This window comes from Labrus bergylta, chromosome 4 (assembly GCF_963930695.1).
Source record: "Labrus bergylta chromosome 4, fLabBer1.1, whole genome shotgun sequence".
Taxonomy (NCBI): Eukaryota; Metazoa; Chordata; class Actinopteri; order Labriformes; family Labridae; genus Labrus; species Labrus bergylta.
The window spans coordinates 3,397,296-3,412,818 of record NC_089198.1 but is presented as its reverse complement, the minus strand read 5'-3'; the positions used below and the strand labels follow the sequence as shown (position 1 = coordinate 3,412,818).

The 15,523-nt window shown below is 44.3% G+C and overlaps 1 protein-coding gene across 1 annotated transcript in view; it reads right to left on the bottom strand.

Moving 5' to 3' along the window:
- The window catches only part of tmeff1a (transmembrane protein with EGF-like and two follistatin-like domains 1a), a 53,197-nt gene extending 41,341 nt beyond the window's left edge, over positions 1-11,856 (bottom strand). The window contains exon 1 of the mRNA XM_065953524.1: positions 10,941-11,856. Coding sequence (XP_065809596.1) covers positions 10,941-11,100 — 160 coding nt within the window. The 5' untranslated portion in view covers positions 11,101-11,856. The remainder of the gene's footprint in view (positions 1-10,940) is intronic.
- Between the last annotated feature and the right edge of the window lie 3,667 nt (positions 11,857-15,523).

Genomic DNA, 15,523 nt, shown 5'->3' with positions numbered 1-15,523 from the left:
TCAACATCATCAGCAGCTGGACAGGGAGACTCTTTTAAATCTTAGTTTTGGTTTTTAGTGGTTTGATCGAGTCTTAGAACTTCAGAAATCTAAATCTGAACGCATTCTTCTGGCCACATTCACTGGACATGTCTCCAAAAGGAGTGAAGCCAGAGAAGCTGCAGGAAGGATAAATATCCACAGGCGAAGGCAGAGAAGACGTATGAAGACCACCTGATGAGAGCAGACACAGCTGCTTTCTTGCAGTAAACACATTCAGAGCTGGAGACCTCCTGCAGGGGAGTCTGAGATCTGAGAGTAAACAGATCAGCCAGGCGAGTTAAAACATCAACTTGTCCTCCTCATGCTCCTGTCAGAGGCTGAAACCAAACGCTTCATGATGCCTTATAAATCTCAATGAATTATGTGTCTGATATTTACATGAAAAAAAGGCTCCCACCTGTCACTCAAAGAGGCCACGCCCCCTAATTCTACATCACTTAAAGTTGAAGACAGAAATGAGCTCTAAAGACCCAAACTGTTTTTGTACCAGGATGTAAACATGTTTATTTTAACATGGGGCTCTATGGGGACTGACTCACTGCAGGAGACAGACTCTAGTGGACACTGGAGGAACTGCAGCTGTAAAGTTAGACATTTTAACATGGAGCTCTATGAGGACTGACTCAGTGCAGGAGACAGACTCTAGTGGACACTGGAGGAACTGCAGCTGTAAAGTTAGACATTTTAACATGGAGCTCTATGAGGACTGACTCAGTGCAGGAGACAGACTCTAGTGGACACTGGAGGAACTGCAGCTGTAAAGTTAGACATTTTAACATGGAGCTCTATGAGGACTGACTCAGTGCAGGAGACAGACTCTAGTGGACACTGGAGGAACTGCAGCTGTAAAGTTAGACATTTTAACATGGAGCTCTATGGAGACTGACTCACTGCAGGAGACAGACTCTAGTGGACACTGGAGGAACTGCAGCTGTAAAGTTGTACATTTTAACATAGAGCTCTATGGAGACTGACTCACTGCAGGAGACAGACTCTAGTGGACACTGGAGGAACTGCAGTTCCTGATTGGTGTCATCTGTTTTCATTGGTAAGAATAATTGAGGATCATCTGCATCACGGTGAATTATTTTCAGTATAATTTATTAAGGGAAAAAGCAAAGCTGGACATTTTAACAAGGGGCTCTATGGGGATTGCGAGCCTCTAGTGGAAACTCAAGGAACTGCAGTTTTTGGGATTTCACAGCAAAAACTGAAATCTGAGCAGGTGTAGGCTATTTATCTTATTTCTTATCAAAAACATCTCAGTACTCTTATCTTAAGCCCCACGTTCACCTGACAAGTTGACAAAGGCTGTGGTTTGAGTGTGACCTGTAGCTCCTTTCCCCCTCTCTCTCTATCCACTGTCCTGTCTCTAAGATAAAGACATAAAAAGCCCCAAAATGAACTTCTGAATGTCTACCAATCATGCAAGAAATGGTTGAGTGTCTCTAAAAATGAGATGGCTGAACAAATTTAGATTTTCTATCTTACTTCAAGACTCTTAAGTCAAAGTTGTCTTGCCCCATGAGCAGATTATGCATACTCATTACAAGCAGTATGCTTTATTTTTTATCATTTTCTATCTTGACATAAGAGGTTTTATCTGAGCTTGTCAGGTAAATGTGACTTATAGTAATTGTAATGAGAAATATTTGAGTAGAAAATAGACAGATACACCTGTTCAGATTGGAGTGTTTGCAGAGTGGATTCATTTTCAGAGCTGTTTGAAGAGTAAGCACATAAATCTCCTGCCTGTGAATCCTTTAATACCACCAATGTGTAGAAAAAAAAGTGATTCAACAAAAATCCCCAAAGCTCGGCTGCTAAAAGCCGATTCAAACTGAGTTGAGAAATGAACATTATTTTTCCTGAACAGCGTGCTCTGAAGCCCCAAACAGATAACACCACATGTTGTTAACTTTGAAGAGTTTTTCATTGAGTCACATTTACGCCTTCACTGCATCCTTCATATCTGAAACACAGAGAGCGGGTCATCTGTCTGGAGGTGTACACTGATGCTACATGACCGCCCCCCTTGTATTCAGCCTCGTGTTGAGCTGTGTGTCTTTGCTCCGACCTGCAGTAGAAGCACGGGGTGTTTAAATCCAGCAGCTGCAGTGTGGAGGTCACGCCGCCGCTCTAAATCTGACAAATGAGGCGTCCCTGTCTTCATAAAGCTGCCACTCACGCCTAATCTACACAGCCATCGACACAGCCATCGACACACGCGGTATTACTTTGTGTAATTGACGGCCCACACATTAAACCACTGTCACAGAAATCATTTTAATTTCCTCAGCGAGGGGGCGGAGGTCCGAGCCAACTCTTTAACTGGTCCTTTGGTTTGACGCCTGAAACGTCCATTAAGGTTTCAACGTGTCACCGACTCGCTGTGACGTCTCGCAAGTATTTTTACATTCAGTTGACAAGCCTGAATAAATGCTGTATTTCATTTTTTTTAAACCAGTGAGAATGTTAAGTTAAATCCTTGATGTACAAATCTCTTATTATTTTTATTTCTTATTTACTATCTATCTATTCTTATATTGTTTTATTTGCTCTGATAACATGCTGCTGTAACACCACAATTTCCCAGTTTGGGATCAATAAAGTCATTCTATTCTATTCTATGCTGCTGATGTGTGTGTGGACCGCTGCTCACAAAGAAACACATAGTCTCACAATCATAGAAACGCATCAATCAGAACAGAGGTAGAGCAGCAACTCCCCGTGTGTTTTTGAGGAGAGTGATTTAACAGCAGATTGAGGTTAAAAAGAAATCACCTTTCTGTGTAACACAAAGTTCTGTCTCTGTAGGGATCCTCTCTGTGATGATGTCACACTCTTAGATCAACAACCTGAGCCTGTGAGGGACAAAAAACTACAACTTTAAGTCATCACAGCCTGTTTCACTGCTGCAGGGTTCCAACAAACGTCCAGCTTATTAATCAGTTAAACTCCAAAATACAAACAAACAGATGCAATCTTTAAAACATTAGAACATTTGAGCGCATGGATTTTGTAGCAGCCATTTTAGCCCGTTTCCTGCGACCTGCTGAAGCACTGAATGACCTTCAGTTAGTTAGGGAAGTCGAGTCTTAACATATCTCCCAGTTTAACAAAAAATAAATAAAAAAGAGATAATTACTGGTTAATTGAAGATTGCTAGGAAAGAGGCAATAAACTGAACCTTGTTGTTGCAATAGAAATAAACTTGCTTTGTTATTTAGAGTCGAGGATGTGTTCAAAAACATAAATAGAATACCTCTTACCCTTCTCTTGTAAACTTTAGAGGGTTTTTGTAAATCAAAATGAGACTTTTTGTTCTTAACTGTTCAAGCGTCTTTGATCAAAAAGTTCAACTGATGCTCTCCTGTATTGAACCCTGGCCTTTGACCTCTGACCTCACAGTGGAGGAGGTGAGGTTTCTCTCTCCTGCAGCAGAAGAAGAAGAGGAGGATCAAAGAGGCAGATCAATCAGACGCTCGGCGCTCCACACGTTCACACCTGCGGTCGGACGACGCTGAGATTTACATTTCAGGAGTGAACTTGATCCGGCTCGGTCGGAGATTAGCTCGTTTGAAGTGCAGACATCAGTGTTACGTGGCGGTTGGAGAGCCGGCGCTGCAGGGCGACGGAGGGCGAGCTGGAGAAGGTGGAGGTGTCACCTGAGCGCCTGCAGGCTGTGACACACCTGCAGGATCACCTTCCTGTGAGTCACTGCTTCAGGTGTCCGTGAGAGGCAGTTTGTGGGTTTAAGAATCCTCTGATCCTGTCATCTTTTTTTTTTTTTTCCCCAGACCATGATTGTTCCCCCCCCCCGGAGCAGGAAACTAGAACTCCTACACAAGCTGCCAAAGTGTCAGATATTTCAAACGTTACGTCGATGAGGCTGCAGGAACAAGCATCCTTTATATTTCTGATCGTTTTAGATTCAATAAACATTTAACCACCCGCTAATTCATCTAAATAAGACAGCTCCCCTTCCAGTCATCCAACAGTGACGACCAAACCAACGCCATCATGACCAAAACGAAATAACTAGCAGCTAATGCACAGTGTTCTTCTGCTTTCAAAGTCGTATTTTAAATAGGACCCGACCGATACGGGACTTTTGTGGCCGATACTGAAATAAATATTGAGGAGAGAAAAAAATCTGATGTCTTTCTTAGATTTCTGTTCGATTTGTAGAGATAGATAAATATAGATTTACACATTTATGGCGTTGCAGTTTCAGCAAACAGAAGAGTTGCAGTTATCAAACGCTTGTGGAAAAGACAAACAGTTTAAGGACAAGACTCAACTGGAAAGTAACTGGTTATGTACGTGCTAGAGATTGCACCGATCTGATCTAATATTGGTACATGGTCCGATATCAACGTAATTTAAGTATCGGATATCGGACTGACCAAGCCGATCCATGTCACTGATCAAGAAAGATGATTGAACCCTTTAAACGTTCTCAGCTCGCACAGTCTCGCTTTGAAGACGTTCGGACTGAACTAGAAGAAGAGCCAACATATCGTCTCCATGACGACGTTCAGACGAGATGGAAGAGCTCCCTCTGTATGATCAAAAGTACAACTCTTAGACTTCAGTTTAAAACTTTTAATTTGAAAAACCTGACAGTTGTTTCTGCTTCCTGATTGGAGGAGGTTCAGACTCATTCTTTTTTTTCTTTTCTGATTTTCATTTGATCTATTTATATATTTGTTTAAAACAGCTCTGTGAGCCTTACACATTTTCCCAACAACAAAATCTTTATTAGTTAAGATTTGTAAAATATTGGTGTCGGTGCATACAGTATGTATCGGAATCAGATCAGAAGTGTAAAAAGTGAATCGTTGCAACCCTCGTACATTAATCTTCACTCGACACTCTGGAGAGTGATGATGTTTGTTGTAATCCATATAGCGCCCTCTGCTGGTGACAAAAAACTGCTAGCTTAAGACAGTGAAACACAAAATAAATACTGTTTGACTGGTGAAGAAATCCAGTAATATCGGCGATAACATTAGCTGATACCGATAGTCACTGGGTAATATCGACCGTTATTATCGGCGGGCTGATTAATCGGTCGGCCTCGAATTAAAATGAAGCTTGAAATATTTGTTGTACTTTGCTGTTTTATGATGAGTATAGACTTCCATATCAAACTTGTATGTTTTTTTTAAGGATTAAAAACATGTACTGTGTATTTTCTAATTATTAAAAGATGCAGTTTTGTTATGGATCATGATTATTACTTCATGATCATCTTATTGCAGAGACTCGACCTGTAAAACTTCAGTTTCAGGACGAGCAGAAACACAACAGACTGCTGCAGTTTCACACAAAAAGCACCTTGACTCTCCTCCGGGCTTTATCCTCGGGGCTTAATTAAACTTCCAAGAACCACAGCAGATTTAGAAAGTCCACATCCCGCCTGTTGACAAACACCTTTTTATCTCCTCACAGAGGACAATTAAAAGTGTCTGTCACCCTGCAGAGCTGCAGATAATTGCTTTGCTCTAAACTCAGTCGACGAAACGTGATGGGTGGATAATTCGTCCTCAGCTGGAGAGGAGCGACAACGCAGGAAGTGGACGGACGTCAGCGGGGAAGCCTCTGCTGGTCGACCCCGTCCGGCCCTGAGAAACTAATCTGTCATTCACACCGTGAGCCTCATTCCTAAAGCGAGCCGACAATCAGTGTGTCTCTAAAATGGAGAGAATTCAAAGTCTCTCTCCAGCCAGAGTCTCTGACGGTGATATCTGGTTTCACAAAGGATTGTTTGATCCAGCAGATGTCGCCCTTGAGCACCAGCATGAAACCAAAACAACTTGCTCTGCATTGTTGTGTTAGCATGCTAATGCTAGCGATCTTTATTCTGCTGGTATCTTCACACTGCATGTAAATTTACCTGAAATGAGCGTGATCTAGAAACACAGTTAAGCAGTGAGTACAGTATGTTATTCTTCTTTTCTCTAGTCCCTCAATTAAACAACTTTTATACACGAGGGGAGGAGTCAGCCGGCCGTCCCGGCGATGTAAACAAAGTGAAGATAGGACTCTGAAAACTCTGAAAACATCACAGACAGTGGGACTCGGGTGTTACACCCATTGTAGACAGTCATGACTCACAGAGTTATTTTCAGAGGAGATACTTGATTTCTATTTAAGTGTGAAAAATCGCATATTAAGACTTTAAAGTTGTCAAAATTATGAATAATAACTTATTGTTCATAAAATCCAAATGGATGTGTTATAAAATGTACAGTGTGTGTTCATATTCATGAATATAAACAGGATTGGTGTCTCCATATGTAGATATTAAAAGTCCCAGGGGGGGGCCCGAGGCTATCAGCTTCCTGCACGGTGAAGACACAGCCGACTGCTCCTGTGATGACCTGCAGGAGTCTGTGGTTCAACAGGCGGGGGTCTCAGGTGACATCACAGGTCAAATAACTCCGATGGAGGGGTTTTCTTTTCCGGTTTCTTTCACTTCATAACGACACGCTGTACCTGCTGGGCTCATCCAGGCTCTCTGCCAACTGCTGCCATCTCCTCTGATTTATTACTGAGAGTGAATCAACGGAGGAGGGGGGAGTGCTGAAGGAAAACATCTCAGTGACTGGAGTTTGTTTTAAAGTCTTACTTTGTGACCTTCAGAGCAAAACAAACGCTCCTTCATCCCTCAGCTCCCCCCCCTTCCTGTTTCACCAGCAAGTGTGTGTGAGACGAGCGCCGATACACATCTGAGAACAAGATCCACACACATGCACGCACGCACGCACGCACGCACACACACACGACCCCAAATTCCCACTATGGCCTCCGTACATGAGGCGTGTGACATCACCGCTACGCTATCCAGCGCCCGACAACGATCGTCTTAAACTGACAGTTCAAGACAGCAGCAAGCTTCAGTTTCAACATGACACCTCAAACCTCAATCAGTGTGTTTACAGGAGGGACGCCCCCGCTGACTTTCTCTCTCCTGCACCTCCGTGTTCCTATAGCGAGTAAATACGGATAAAAGGAGAGGTTTGGGAAATATACTTATACTGCCGTAATAACGCCTCAGTGTGGTCTCAGTGTGGGAAACAGCCGTCCTTCAGCAGTTCCCCAAAGTGCCTCTAGAGATTCTAGCAACAATCATTGTGTTATCAAATGTGGATTCATCCGCCGCTAAAAATAGTCCCAAACAAATGCTCCATTTCCTCCAGGTTTGTTTTTTGTGAAACTACAATGTGAAACTCATGGGACGCCACTGATCCGTTTTTTCAACTACACGAGGAAGGAACAAATGCGTGGTCGGTTTGGTTTTTGTTGTCCCCAGAGACGGATGCATTTCATGATCTGAGACTTATTGCTGGTTTTGGCTGTTTTCCAGGGATTATTGCTGTTTTTTTTTTTTAATTAGACTACCACACCTGCTGCTTTGGCGCTTCTTAAATGTCTCCGTCCTTTCTGTAAATGTGAACCTCCTGATGACAGTAACCAGAGAAAGATGGCAGGAAGTGGTAAACACAAACCCCGAGCTCAGATCGTCCCCTCAGGAATCCAACAGCTGACTCTCTGCACACACAGCGATCATAATACCAGTGAATAATGGTGTGCTATAAACGCTTGATGCTTCTCCAGGGCTGAATTTTCCTACAAACCCTGAACACAGCAGCGGCCACGAGCCATTTTGATCTGTAAAAGCTTCTTCTTCATCTTCTTCGTCTGCTTTCTGAGCAACAACAGTTTGCAAAAACATGGCGGTCAATTATCTGTTATCAAACGCAGCTCGGTGGTCGTCGCGCTCGGAGCAGCGAGATCGGGAATCCGGCCTTCGGTGCTCACAAAAAAAGAAAATAAGTCTGGTGTTTGGTTTGTTTAGTGACTTGGAACATTTCCACCCTCCTCTGCAGAGTGTTTGCATGTTGCTGCGGCGTCGGCGTGTCAGGGCTTCTGAGAGCAGAGATCAGGATCGCAGCGTGCTCATCTGAGAGGAAAACGCTCCGTTTCTTAATGCAGACAACGTGAACGCCACGAGAAAAGGCAATCCAGAGATCCATTAATTAAACATGAGCGAGGTGAGTTATTCCAGACGCTCCGGAGCGACGGCTAACACTCATTTACATCTCTGCAGTTTATCTTTTACATTTTTAATAAAAGCTGAGGAGCACGGCGTGATGAATGAATAACGATGATAACCACAGGTCAGCGATATGTACTTTACGATTTACACTTTGATTATTTTAATTAGAGGGAGAATACTTTTTACACTCGTTGACCTTTGATTTAATTTACTGCTTGAAAAACACAGATATTAATAAATCAACATCTTTTTGTAGGGTCCTATGAAATCCGTTTTTTTTTAAAGTTCTTAAATCTGTTTTTCATGATGTAACCACATGTTTTTTTTTACTAAATCTCACGTTTGATATTGCTGCGTTTTCATTGTCAGATTCCGTGATTCCCTCCGTGTTTTCAGCGTCGGGCCGCATTTTTCACGGTCATCATTACATCCACCTCCGCTCAGAACGACCCGATGTGTCTTCATCATGTTCATTAGAGCAATGATCAGACATCAAAGTTCATTAGATGAGTTAAAAAACCTTTTTTTAAATTTTTTTTATTCATATTTTTATGTAAAGCTTTCTTCCAGCGAGTTTCAATCCTGGCTCCGTTTCCCCCCCGCTGAGTCGGAGCTTCAGGGACTTAAAATAAAAAAAAACGTTTGGTTCTTTGAAGTCTGTAATAGAATCAGAACTGAAGTTTCATGAAAGAGCTGTCGTTTCAGAGAGATTCTCTAAATGCTTCTTTTCTCTTAAACTCATGCACTATGCTGAGATGTGATACATGTCCATCAATCGCAGGGGTCAAAGGGTCACGGGGTCAATACAATCTCTGTTATTCTAAAAGTACCAAATCATTAAAGGTCCCACATTCTGTAAAATCCACTTCTCCATGTTCCTCTAACTCTAACATGTGTCTCTAGTCTACAAACCCCCCAATGATGAGAAAAGTCCATCCTCTCCGTCTTCTGCCTGCTCCACTTTTCAGAAAATGTGTGCTCAAACAGGCCGTTTGGAGATTTTCCCTTCATGACATCACAAAGGGCAGTAGCCCCTCCCCCAGGTGGGTGACACTCCCACAGCTAGGTGTTTGTTCTGCCCTCTGAGTCTGCCTTCTCACCGTAAACAATAGGACATGGAGCGAGAAAGACAGAGTACACCCAAGCCCTTCTAGAGAGGGGGCTATTCTTGTTGCCGTGGTACTGAAACTGATATCCATGTCTTTTGAGTCTTACTTTTATCATGCCGAAGTTTAAAAGAAGAATGAGCGACATGTTCCACATAAATAAATCATAAAGTCTATCCTGTGTAAATGTGTCTCTGAGTCCTGACTGTCTACAATGAGGGAGAAGCTCGAGTCCCGCTGGCTGTGTTGTTGTCAGAGCCGTGTTTACATGGACGGGACGGCCGGCTCCTCCCCTTGTGTATAAAAGCTGTTTTAGTCAAGAACTAGAGAGAAGAAGAAGAACATACTCACTGATTATTTGGATGTTAGTAAGAGTTTTTAGATCACGCTCATTCTGTGTCAGTTTACATGAAATGTGAAGCTACGAGCTGACTAAAGAGCGCTAACATTAGCATGCTAACACAACAATGTGAAGCTACGAGCTGACTAAAGAGCGCTAACATTAGCATGCTAACACAACAATGTGAAGCTACGAGCTGACTAAAGAGCGCTAACATTAGCATGCTAACACAACAATGCAGGACACAGGTGACTGCAGCTCGAGCTGAGGACGATTCTGTCAATTGGGTTAGTTTAAACTGATTTACAGAATCTATCTTTAATGCTCAAGTTGTTCATCTTTTAAAAACGAGTTGAATAGGGGGCGCTGGTGGAACAGTGGTTGGAACACGCGCCCCATGTGTGGAGGCTGTGGTCCTCCGGGTTAGAATCCGACCTGTCCCGCATGTCATTCCTACTCTCTGTCTCCCTGATTTCCGACTCTGTCCACTGTACTATCTCTGCATTAAAGGCACATAAAGCCCAAAAATAAAAAATAGTTGAATAAATCTAAATCCTTTCTATCAACACATCAGACTATAGTCAGTTTTTTTCAATCCCTCTCCAGTCATCTGAAGGCCTACAGGGGCACCGGAGACTCTCAACCTGGAGACTGGACTTTGAAATTAAATGAATCAAAATGTCTCTTTTGTCATCTACAGTCATACCTGTCTTCTCACTGGTGACTTGTGATAACGGAAAGCATGTTGAGTGCATTTCTAAGGAAATGAATTATTCTCCAATGACAGCATAAAAACAAAACAAAGAACTGAATATGTCCCAAAAGATTCAAAAATAAGCAACTTTTTCCAATCAAGGAGGCTGAAACCAGCAGTAAAGATGTTCAGTTAAAGAATGTTCTCCAGTAATAGACCATAAGTGAAAACTACTGACCCCTTTACATAACAAATACAACAAAATGCACTTTTAAAAAAGCAGCTGCAGTGTTGTGATTAACTCCCAGGAGGAGCTTTGAAGATACTACAGGAGATATCAACACTCATGTTCAAGCCAAAAGATCCATTTTCCACCAACTTGCAGCATCCAGTGATTTCTGTCACATTTCACTCAGCTGGAAACTCACCATGGAGCACATCGGATAGCATATGCGACTCTCTAACCAGAGCAGTCTGTCTGATAGCTTATGAGAAGGTCAGAATAAACTCTGGAGCCACATGCAGAAGCCCTGAGAGGGACTAAAGAAACACCTGCAGCACTCTGATGGTTTGAGAGCAGCAGGAGGAGGAGGAGGTGCATGCTGATGAATGTTGTTTAATGATGGTTTGAAGTATCTAAGTGTTGATTTCCCTGTGTGGTGTTTGCATGCACAGCAGCAGTGTTCTTACCTGTGCAGTCTCTTCCTTTGCCCTTACACTCCCCGCTCTGAGGGTTGTAAGACCCCCGGGCCCCCGGCAGGTAGAGCAGCAGAGACAGCAGGCAGGCGGACACCAGGTACGGGACCACCCCGCCGGCACGCCCGGGACACCTCCCAGGCCCTGACACCATGACGCAGATGAAGATGATGACCGACAGACAGGCAAACCAGTCGCTCCTCTAATTCAGGTGAAAAAAAAGGCGTGCAAAGAATTTCAGCGTAATCCCGGAGGAGACGCGGGAGAGGAAACGCTGCGTCCCGCTGCAAGCAGAGCACTGCAGGCTGGAGAGGAGGGAGCAGAGGGGGTGATGAGGTCTGCGGTTGAAGATGGAGGAATGTATAGAGAGCTCCTCTGCCTGCTTCCGCGTTCAGGAAGCCTCGGAGGCGGTCCGACTCGTCCAGGGAGGCAGAAGAGGATCCATCCGTCCGTCCACCGCAGCGAATCTCCGCGCACTACACAGGCGGATGTATCTGAAACTGCTTCCTTCTGTCGGATGCCACAGACGTAGCAGTCCTCCACGTCCTGTTTCCCAGGCAGCCCTTGATGCTCACCGCGCTGCTCCGGCTGTGCTGCTGCTGCTTCTCCGCGCGGTGAAGACGCGGTTTGGAGGATCTTGCGGAGCGGAAACGCGGTGCGTAAAGAGAGCAGCTTGCTGCTGCTGCTGCAACCACAACAAAGAGATCCGGACTGAGGAGGAGAGGACAGACAGGCTGGTCACGTGAGAGGATGCAACACTCCCCTCCACCTCCACGCCCCTTACGCACGCACGCACGCGCGCACACCTTCAACTCAAATGCAGCAACAGAATATTTGAAATTCAAAACTACATCACAATTATCTGCTCTACAATCACTGCAGATAAACCTTCACGTGTACACATCCTTATCAGCCCCACCCCCTCTCATGTGACTCTACCTGAGGCAAAGTCCAGAGTCTTTCCTCATGTTTGTTTTTCTCATATTTAAACAAACCAGCTGCCGAACCACAAACCAAACTGTTCTCTACATGGAATCTGATAAATAACTCAAAGAATATCAGTGTTCATGAATACCTAACCACCCTCTGTGTGATATGTTTAAAGGTGCCCTTAATTTGGCCGTATCAAGCCTCTTCTTAAAAGTACTTTATGTTCACTAAAGCGTCCAATTGACCATTTCTGTTCTTGCTCTGCTTCAAGAAACTCTTATGTGTATCTTCCAAGATGCACAATGTGTATAAGTTCATGTATGTTTTACCCTTTAGCATTTTGTATTCAAGATAGACGTAGAAGTGAACTTCCAAACTCCATGTGATCTGCAGAGTCCCTCTGCACCTTTAAGAAAAAGCTAAAGACCCAGCTCTTTCATGAATACCTACTAACTTAATGATGATGGTCTCCATATTATTGATGATGATGATGGTAATGACGATGGTTTTTGTTTGATAACGACGACTTATAAGATGGTTTCTATACTGATTAGAGCTCTCAAGAACTGCCCTCAATGTTGAGCTTTGCCTCTGGTCACTTCCTGTCAGCACCTGTGTGTCCAATCAGACTCAAAGCTGATCATTTGGTCTTACTCACATTGTTCCCTTTTTTCTAGATCCTTGCTTGTGTTGTTCTTACTCTCTGATGTACGTCGTTTTGGATAAAAGCGTCTGCTAAGATAGCTTTAGAAGTCTGTTTTCAGGTACAAGGCGCCCTCAGCCTTTGATCCTTAAAGTATTTAATGCGTTCACATTATAAAATGTTTTTGGTCTATAGTTTTTTCGTAACAAGTCTACCTCAAGATACTGTCTTTAATGTGTTTAGGACACAGTCAGGCATCAGTACGAAGATCCAATGTAGCATCTGTTTCACTTTACTTAAAGGAGCAGTATGTACCTCTGACCCCTAGTGTTTAAAATGGGTACTGCAGTCTAAATTCTAAACATCATAGAGAGCTGTCTCCCCCCCTCCCTCCTCTCTAGAGTGGATGCTCACTCAGGTCACCATGTGGTGGACTCTGAAGCTTCAGTGTTTATCCAGCTCTGCATGGGTCTGTAAACCTTTCTGTGTTCTAACCTCTCTCCATTTTTCAAAAGCATCTCCAATATTGATCCTAGTTTGAGCACGTTTCTGCTCGTGGAGCTTATTAGAAACATGCAGAGGCTTTTTAGGTCGGGTACAATCACTTCTATCTGAACCACTTCTCTTGACCGCTTCCATTGCTGCAACACCTGTTGACCTGATAACTGCTCTCATATCTGGCAAACTGAGGGGTGTCCAAAATGGCCATGTGGGGGGGGGGGTCGCCTTAAAACCGGCTACCTTCTCTGGTCCAAACAAATCCAGAGCATTCAGGAGCAGAATCTAAAGTTAGAAGGAGGACATACTGGCTGCTGCATTGTTGTCAGAGAAGCCAGCACTTCAACATAGCATGTTTCCTTAATGTCTGATCAGATAGTAAGGTCACTTTATCATTTACCTCTCTACACATCTCACTGATTGGACCTTTCATTCCTTTGTTAAATAAAAACCTGTGACTGTTTCATGTTTCCTGTTTGATTTCGTCTGTGGACCCTCTTGTGGACTGATTCCTGAACATCTCGTTTAAACAGCGCTCCACACGACTCATTAAACTCTCTGCGATGCCTGCATTAATATTTACACAGCTCTGATTGGCTCAGAGCTCCATTTCGGGCAGCGCTGGCACTCCACCAAGACCGACTCATTTGGCAGGCCACCTCTCATCCAGCTGCAGTTTTCTTTTTTTGTCTGCTCTCCATCTTGCTCAGACTTTTTCTTTCTCTCGTTTCAAGCAGCAGCAGGATGGTGATGGTGGTGGCGGTGGCGGTGGTCGGGGTGGGGGGGGGTCTGTAGATGCGGGTCCTCTGCGGTGCTGTTGGACATGGTTGGTTCCACGCCGGCGGCTCTAACAGCTCTCCCGGGCGCTATCAGCTCCTGCCAGACGGCGGAGTGGAGCGAGCCTGTTCTAAATCACTCACCACACTGCTGATTAGCTTTCTGGACGAGGTTAAAGACCTTCCAGGAGGTGTGGAGAGGAACGGCCGTGGCAGAAATAAAGAAGTCCTCCCTGATTTATTTCACTTCACTCCGACACAGAGCCAAAACTCAGAGAGGCCGACTTCAAGACAAAAGGCTGGCAGTGCACGCCTCCATATTGGGACACATATGTTCTCATTACTGGATTTATCATCAGTCCACCTTCCAACACCTGCAAAGAACGAGCCTCAGCAGATCAAATATCACGTCTCCCAACATCAACCAAAACTTTACGTGAAAAATGTAAGTATTTAACACCAGCAGGCCCACCGAAAGAAATGTCTGGGCCCAGTAGCGGAGCGAGTGTGGGGGCAGAAGGTGCGGCCGCCCCGGTCCCACTGTTGTCTCAAGGGGCCCACTGTTGTCTTTTGTTTTGTTATTTAGTTGAATTTTTGAATAAAGTTAGTTTGACTAGGTCTGAGTCTCTTTTCTTTTGCCGCAATCAAGACACACAATGTATTTTGTAGAGCAGAGAGGGGCCCCCCTCCACTGCCAAGGGGGTTCTCAACTTCGGCAGCAAACAGCACCAGCAGGGTGCTGTGGCCTGTTTGTAATGTCATTGATTCCACCTCTTAGCACCCCCTTTGCTGGGCCCCCGCTGCTGTCTGGAGTTTTAAAAAGCTAGTCGTCTGTCTGCTTCATTTCTGTTTCCCTCGCAGTTTTTCGTAACATTAAAAGTGTAAAAAACTAAATAAAAAATGTTTTCTCACTGACAACTCAACCCTCAACAACTCGACCCTCAACAACTCGACCCTCAACAACTCGACCCTCAACAACTCGACCCCTCAACAACTCGACCCTCAACAACTCGACCCTCAACAACTCGACCCTCAACAACTCGACCCTCAACAACTCGACCCCTCAACAACTCGACCCTCAACAACTCCACCCTCAACAACTCGACCCTCAACAACTCAACCCTCAACAACTCGACCCTCAACAACTCGACCCTCAACAACTCAACCCTCAACAACTCAACCCTCAACAACTCAACCCTCAACAACTCCACCCTCAACAACTCCACCCTCAACAACTCAACCCTCAACAACTCCACCCTCAACAACTCCACCCTCAACAACTCGACCCTCAACAACTCCACCCTCAACAACTCGACCCTCAACAACTCGACCCTCAACAACTCAACCTGGCAAGTCTCCTCCCGTTGCTAGCTCCACTAACGTAAACGAAACTAACCAAGCAAATAAACATGTTAGAGAGGAGCACCCAGCTAGCTGCAGGAAAGCAACAGTGCTGATGAAAACTTAATTGGTAAGTTGTTTCATCATTATTTGAGATTACACTTAGATGCTGGTCTTTTGTTTGTGGGTGCATGTGTTGGAGACCGCCGTGTCTGCTGGTTATCGTACTGTATGAACGGCAGGCCATTGCTGTCACACTGTTTACAAAGTTTGTTGTCGTGCGTGGGTTGATAATGTGTGGTTTTATGGGTTGATAATGTGTGGTTTTATTATATTGTCTGTTTGGCTGGATGAGAGTCCAACTTCCCTGAATGTTAAACTGTAGTTGC